Here is a 7,548-nt window from a genome sequence, read left to right on the forward strand (position 1 = left end):
TCGAGAAGACATTGCTGACCTGGCAGCCCAAGGGCCCAACCTCTGTATAGGATTAGTACCCAATCCAAGGAAATTGTTCACTGTCCTGCCCTGACCTGCTGACAGAACCTCATTAGATCTTCACACCCAGAGGGGCGTGCAGCAGGCAGCAGGAGGGACCACACTCCCATCCCTGTATCAACCTAACACGGAGACAGCAGGCAGAAAGAGTGTGGGCCGTGCATGGTGATGGCTGGTACCATCCTTGTTTTTATCTCAGGAAAAGGCCAGGCTGGGTGCTGTCCACTCTGCAGACCACCCTTAGACATCTGAGCAGTCCTTCTTCAACAGTGAGAAATCGCCATTCCAGGGAAGCGCTCCCACCAGAAAGATGCAAGTCATTCTCTGTAAAAAGACATTGACAGTTAGCAGTAGGTTGAAGAACAAGAAAAACTCGTTCTGTTGCCAGCATTAGGAAAAAGCTGGTTCTGTACCCACCAGGGATTATTTGCAGGAAGCTGCTCATCATAGGAGCCACAGCCCAGCATGACAAGGCCCACAAGGAGCTCCAGTGACACTGGCCCAGGGAGAGGACAAGTGCCAGCCTCTTAGGACCCTGCAGGAGCCTAGACATAAACTCAATCATTTTACTTCTCTTTAATGCTTCCTACAATGAAAATAAAGCATCTTTATTTGACACGTTTATGCATGCTGTGTTAAGGGCCAGACTACCCCTCTTGTGCTACTAGCAGGCCCATGGGGACAAGAGCCTAATAAAGAGCCCTCCTTCCCCTGTCCAATGTGCGGGGATAGTCAAGCAGCACACATGGGTAGAGGGTTGGCTGGAATAGGCAGATGGACAGACAAACAGATAGACAGGCAAATGGGCAGCTGAGCTGGAAAATGGTAAAGGCACTGAAGATGGAGGCTTTGGGGACCCTCAGAGCAGAGAGAGAAGAAAGCTTGGTGTCCACTGCGTATGGGACACAGGCAATAACAAAAACTCTAGGAGGGTAGTTTTAATGCAAATATTTCAGATTTGAGGACCAAAAACTCCTTCATCTGTAAAGGAATCCAGAACACAGGAAAGAGGGAAAGTGTCTATCCACATTGCAGCAGATTAGCAAAACCCTGAAACCACATTATCTGAGACTAATTCCAACCCATGCTTACCCAGTAAACAGCAAAATTCCTAAACAAAGACAAGGAAGCTGAAACCAGTTGTATATGAAACACTGCCGCCAAGCAATGGCTTTTCTGGAAATTCTGGTTCCACAGATTTGGGATAAGGCCTGGAGTGCCTGTGCACACCGGTGTGCATATCCATGTGCACAGGAGCAGTGTGTGTGCACTGTCCTCTGTGTGACTGGGGGTGGGGTAATTAATGCACACAGAAGTGAATTTCCTACACAAGAGCTGGCTGTGCTGAGGTCAATGGTGTTCTTCAGGAAAGGAGTGGCACAGTCCTTCTTGCTCCACTTCTCAGCTGGGGACCTGGCTTCTGCAAAGCACTGTGGTGGTAATAAGGCCAATTTACCACATTGAGGGCATGGCCAGAGAGCACCCACATGCATCCAGACAGCGGCTCACAGGAGCTGAGCTCCTCAGGTCATGGGAGAGAGCTGAACCCCGACAAAGCTGCCAGGCTGGGACCACAGACATCCCACACATATCTGTATGCAGATGTCTAGAAAACTGCCAAGACCACCACGTTGCAGACAGATTGGTCCCTGTGACTGCACCTACCCTCTGCCAATGAAATCGACCCCAAAAAGTCCTCTGCCACAAGAAAGACAAGTGTCCCTTATCCCAACTCGAGGAGTAGCTCAATTTGAAAGAATCTATTGTTTCGATTTAGAATATCAGGAGATAGAAAGAGAAAAGTTACTCAATGTACTTGGTAGATATTCAAAGAACATTTGACAGAAGAAAACGTCCTTGGTTGAAAAAAGTAACTGCAGCCTCAAAAGAATTGGCCCCACTTCATGCACTATTTAATAATAGGATGCAGATATGGTACTGTGCCCTTGAGCCAGGAACTGGCAGAGCTCAGAGTTGCCACTCTGAAGCATTGTCCCCAAGGTTTGCAAAGACCAGCTTTCACCATTGATAAACGTGAGCTTAAGACATGTACCTGAAACCCTGCAGAGCCCCAGGAACTCGGGGCACCCCAGGGCTCCCTGAAGACCTGCACTCTTCTCACGGGGTTTTCTACAAACAGCCAAAAGCAACAACTCCCCTAAAAGTCAAAAAAGCCTGGAAGAAAATATAATGACAAAAGGCAAAAGATTAAGAAGGAAGGTGAGGCGGCACCAAGACAGGCTCAGCCTGACAGCTTCCTCCTGGCGAGCAGTAGGGCTAGTTTAGTTTAAGCAGTTTCAGCCCAGTGTCACTAGCATGTGTGTTGTAATCCTATTTGCCACTTGCCACCTCTGTGTGAAGCAGTGGCTGTCAACACAAGGTCCCACTGCCAGTGCCCACAATGTCCAGGACTTGTTAGGAATTCTCTCACCCCATTCCTGACCCACTGAGGCAGAAACAACCAAGGTGACACCCACCCTCCTGCATGCAGACCTCCAGGTGATTCTGATGCTGGTCACATTGCAGCCATGATGCAGGGAAAGGGGTAAGGACCCAGGACAGCTGGGGCCTTCCTTACACCTACCTCAGACCCTGCTTTGAGTGAGGCAAGATCAGTCCAGTGCTCCCGCAAATTGTGAGATCAAGAAGTACAGGCTGAGCAGAGCATGCAAGCACATACCTGTAATCCCAGCACTCTAGGAGGCTGAGGCAGGAGGCCCACAAGTTCAAACCCAACCTGAGCAACTTAGTGACTCAGTAAGACTGTCCCAAAATTTTAAAAAATGGGGAGGAGGGAGAGCCTGGGGGTGTAGTTCAATGTGAAGGCTCTAGGTTTAATCCAGTGGAGCACAGTGGAATGGAAGAGGAGAAGAGGAGGGAAAAGTGGATGCTAAAACCCCTGGATAACACCATGTCTTTGTGCCTATCTCTTCCCTGACCTTTGCAGGAGCCCTGGCTGGGCCAGGAGGATGGGATGCTATCTGGCCTCCAGCACCTAGAGCACACCTGGTGCAGGAAAGCAGCTCCAGGTGTCAGTGAGGACACTCAAGGGGCTGAGTGAGCAGCTATGGCCCCCGCAACTGGCCAGGTGGGCTGGTCAAGAGGACAGATGTCCTTGGATGATGGGTCAGCAATGTCTCTGCTCCTTGGTCCAGGTCACCTGGGCCCTTGAGACAGGGAGGAATGGGGGAGACCACTCCCTGCAAAGCTACAGGCTGACCTTCTGGGGCTGAAGGCATGGAGAGAGATGGGCCTCCACCACGGGGCCTGGGGGCCTTGTCTCAGAACCCCAGGGCTGTCACATATGGAAGGTTTTGGGGGTTTTCTTCCAATGAGATAGTTTTAAATCAAATTGGTAGGACAGTTTCAATAATTAAAACATTGCATACATTCTTCCTAGTGGTTAATTGCTGTACAAGATGCAGACATGATATCTTATTTACAAACTCTATTAGAACAAATCCCTCTATTCATTAAGAGAATGTAACTATATATCTATCCTAACCATTTTGAATACACAGATACAAAATGGACATTCATCTGTAGCCCCTTTTGTTCTTTAGCTCCTTTATTTGAATATTATAGGTGTGTTAACTCAGCAAAATATTCTAAAAGGGTCTAGTAGTCCATAATAGTATTGGGGCTTCTGCTTCACTGGCAATGTCAGAAATTGTTGACCTGAGTCCTCTACAGATCAACCTAACAGCATGGCTTTACTTCTTATATGGCTTTACTTCTTATAGTTCATTTTTATACTTTTCTGCTGGATGGTTAAGACCAAGATAAAGCAAGACCTATGCAACAAGAGTTGTAGCTTTTGAGTCTGATAAGGTCAGTCAAATCCCCTCAGGATTTATCCTCAGACTGTAGATCTTTTGTCACTATCAGCACGGTCATTGCTTGGCCAATGTGCTCTCTGTGAAAGCCTGAGAGAATGTTTTCTCTCCAAGTGACTCTCCTTAGGCACACTCTACATCATCGATCACTTACGTCTTTGGCCCCATAATCTCCTTGATCAGAAAATTTGAGACACTACTGAGTTACATGACATTACAGTACAAGTTCTCATGTCCTGAGTCTTAATTGACCTTGGAAAGCTAGGGCCAAAATGTTGGCTTTCCTTGCAGCCCTCCTTTTTCTCTAATTTTGGTCTGCAAACTTAGGTTATTAACCCTCCAGAAGAGAAGCTTATTGTTATTGCCATACAACCTTGGCTGTTAAGCTTAAACTCACTATCTGAATATCAAACATCTTAGGCATGTTGTGGGACTGTCCTGCTTCAAGGTTGTATATGGTTAGATTTCTGGACTTATATGTAAACATAAGAATGATATAATTCTTTATGCCTATTTTTAAAATATATTTTAATCTTTAAATGTTTTTTCATCATATTCTGTAGGGACTTAAATTTTATCATATCAATACTTGACGTATGGGAGGTTTGTCACCTACCTTTTCCAGTTTGGAGTTTTCTTGAATGATGCAGTTCTCCCTGTTGGTTAGAGGCTTTCTACAGCTGCTGCGGGCAATTTCGACTTCAATCATGTACTCTACACGGTCTGTGAGCTATCAGTCAGCAGAAGTCATATTTTAATTGCTTAAAGTTTGGCAAACACAGAAATCTCCCTGACTGCCCTCCCCTCTACCCACACACATCTTCAGGGAGCCCTTGTGGACAAATGGTGCTCACGGCCAGGACTCTTTCACACACTGAGACTGGTTCAAAGGACTCGGGACAGGCACTGGGGAAAGGCTCCTCTCCAATGAGGGCCTCCTTGTAGCAGAGAACTTTTGACCTATTCTCTGCCCAAAGTCCAGGATGAGCAAGCCTTCTGTAGCGGGGAAAAGGGGAGGAGGGGTGCAGCAGCTCCAGAGGCAGGGGCAGAAATCAGTGTTGGTGGAAATCCTGTTCTCTGGTGCAAAAGGCACTGCAGGAGAAGAAGAGAGTCTGCCTTCCCCTCACTCTTTTGTTCACAGCAGCTGCTGAGCTCGATTTTAGCTGAGCTCCAGGGAAATAGAAGTGTGGCTCTGGCCTGTCTTGGAGGGGACACTGCAAGGACATCAAGGGTGGTCACAAAGCTAACTTGCAAATGCTACAGGGCAAATCTAACACTAATGCTAGCAAATCAGCTTCTGAAACCCTAAGTGCTCCAAACTCGGAAACATCTGAGCACCAGTGGGACATCAGAGCAAGACACCACCAACTAGCTAGCCCAGAGGCCGTGGCCATAGCTGTACGGAAGTGCAGCAGCTGCACTAAGGATCGTGTATAGCTGCCTCTGTTTTATGAGTGTGAAGTGTGTGTGTGTGTGTGTGTGTGTGTGTGTGCGTGCATGTGTGTGAAACATGCTGAGCTTAGTGTTTACACAAGCAGCCCATCTATCTGAAACACCTTCGGCTCCATGTGCTTCTGGCTCTTGCATCTTGTGCCGTTGTCCCGCCTGATGTGCGGTTGCTACCACATGTTCAGGTGCTGCATACCAGCATCTCCTCACTTCCCATTTCTCCAGTCACAGCTTGCAAAGCCCTGCCCGGGTCAGACCCCTTACCTGCATCTGGGCCTGCAGGATCTGGCTCACCAGAAAGATGTACTTGTCCTCACTCTCTTTGTTGAATTCCTTCATGGCAAACCACAGACACTGTCTCATGTTTCCATCTGAGAACTCGATGGTTTTGAAAGGTCTCAAAACCTTCAGCACATTACTGTGTATGTCCATGCTGGCCACCAGGGCCACCAAGATGGTGAGGAGGAGTGCAGACAGCCCGCAGGGTCTGGTCATGGTCTCTGAGCCCAGCACTGCCTTGTCCCTGGGCTGGCACTGTGGCTGGGTGGCTGCTCCTGCTACTCTGCTATGGAGAATTAGCCTGAGTCAGCTGTAGGAAAAGGGTGCGCTGTAAGACCATAATGGTTTTTTTGTTATATAGGTCTTACTTTATCTTGGTCTTAACCATCTGGCAGAAAAGTATAATAAAAATGAGGTATAAAAAGTAAAGCCATATTAATATGCTGAGCTGTAAGAGGCTCAAGTCAACAACTGACATTGCCAGCCATGTGGATAATCTACTACTATTATGGTCTACTGGACTATATTGGATTACTTTGCTGAATTCATGCACCTACTATATTTGAATGGCAATGGAATACCCATCTCTGACAAAAGTAAACAAAGGGGCTGGGGAGATGGCTCAGTAGAATAAGCGTTTCCTTGGCAAGCGCAAGGGCCTGAGTTCAATCCCCAGTTCTGCAAAAAAAAAAAAAAAAAAATCACAAAAGTAAACAAAAAAGGGGGATATAAGTGAAAGGCCATTTTGTAGTGAAAAATATATATATGTGTGTGTGTGTGTATATACAAAATAGCATAGATATACAGATACCTTCTCTTAGTTCATTGAGAAGAAAGATTTGTACTAATAGTGTTTAGACAAGATATCACGTCTGCATCTTGTACTATGAATAACTACTACAATAGTTGGGCTATTGCCACAGAGCTGGCAATGTCAGAAGACAACAATATGTAATGTATTAATTACATACATGTAATGTATTAATTAATACATGTATTAATTGCAACTGTCCTACTAACCTGTTTTGAAACTGTCTCACTGCTAGTTCTTTCTCAATAAAATTAATATAAAAAATTTAAAAGACCATAATGCTAAGTGAAATAAACTAGACAGACATGCTTAAATATTGCATGGTTTGTCTCATATGAGAAACCTAAAGGATAAGTAAATCAAAGGGCAGAATAGAAGAAAGATAATAGGGACACAAAACCCCTGTAAATGGGAAAGAGATGGAAAGATGGACTGAGGTGGGAGTGAGGAACGTAATCCCACAAGGAATATAATCATTATGTGTGGCAAACACATACCAATAAAAAGCTAAAATTTTTAAAATGTCAAATAAGTATAGATGAGGATTAGGATTATTCAGAAGTGACAGGGCCTTGCACCAGGAATAAGTTGACCCTAGTAAACTATACATGGATTCCAGGAGGCTGAGGCAGAAACTGCTCTGAAGGCAAAAGCAGGGGCTCACAGGAGGCATTTTGAAGGAAGACCTTCTTGGCTACAAAGAGCTAAAGGGTGTGGGATCCCGGAGGTCACAGGTGACCCTGCAGAAGTACTTTCTGTTTAAAATTATGGTGGTGTCTGCCCATGACTAGAGCTGCGAAATTTTTTCTGTGGAAATTCTGTGACCTGGGTTCTTTCCTCAGGTGCATGAACTCAAGGTCCCTTCATTCAGAACTGTCCAACTTTATGGACACATTCCTTTATTTGGGGCAGATGTAGCCTACCTATACACACAGCTGCATGCAGTGACGCAGCCCTACAAAGGCGAGGACTCCTAACACGGCAGTGCAGTTTTTTGGGTTTTTTTGTTGTTGTTGTTTTTATTTATTTATGTGTGTGTGTGTGTGTGTGTGTGTGTCTGTGTGTGTGTGTGTGTGTGTGTGTGTGTGTGGCCAGCTCAGCCCACCAGGGGGC

General features: G+C 46.0%; 1 protein-coding gene across 4 annotated transcripts in view; it reads right to left on the minus strand.

Moving 5' to 3' along the window:
- Positions 1-271: 271 nt before the first annotated feature.
- Positions 272-7,548, minus strand: part of Cst8 (cystatin 8) — a 10,556-nt gene continuing 3,279 nt past the window's right edge. For 2 of the 4 annotated variants that reach the window (XM_023720224.1, XM_023720222.1), the window contains exons 2-4: positions 5,610-5,910; positions 4,513-4,626; positions 272-384 (exon numbers count right to left, since the gene is read on the minus strand). In XM_023720224.1, the coding sequence (XP_023575992.1) occupies positions 301-384; positions 4,513-4,626; positions 5,610-5,840 (429 nt within the window). In that variant the 5' untranslated portion in view covers positions 5,841-5,910 and the 3' untranslated portion in view covers positions 272-300. Of the gene's footprint in view, positions 385-4,512; positions 4,627-5,609; positions 5,935-7,548 lie in introns of all 4 variants that reach the window. The other 2 variants (XM_004635667.2, XM_023720223.1) reach the window with 2 other exon arrangements.

This window comes from Octodon degus, unplaced genomic scaffold, assembly GCF_000260255.1.
Source record: "Octodon degus isolate 3935 unplaced genomic scaffold, OctDeg1.0 scaffold00073, whole genome shotgun sequence".
In the NCBI taxonomy this organism is placed as follows: Eukaryota; Metazoa; Chordata; class Mammalia; order Rodentia; family Octodontidae; genus Octodon; species Octodon degus.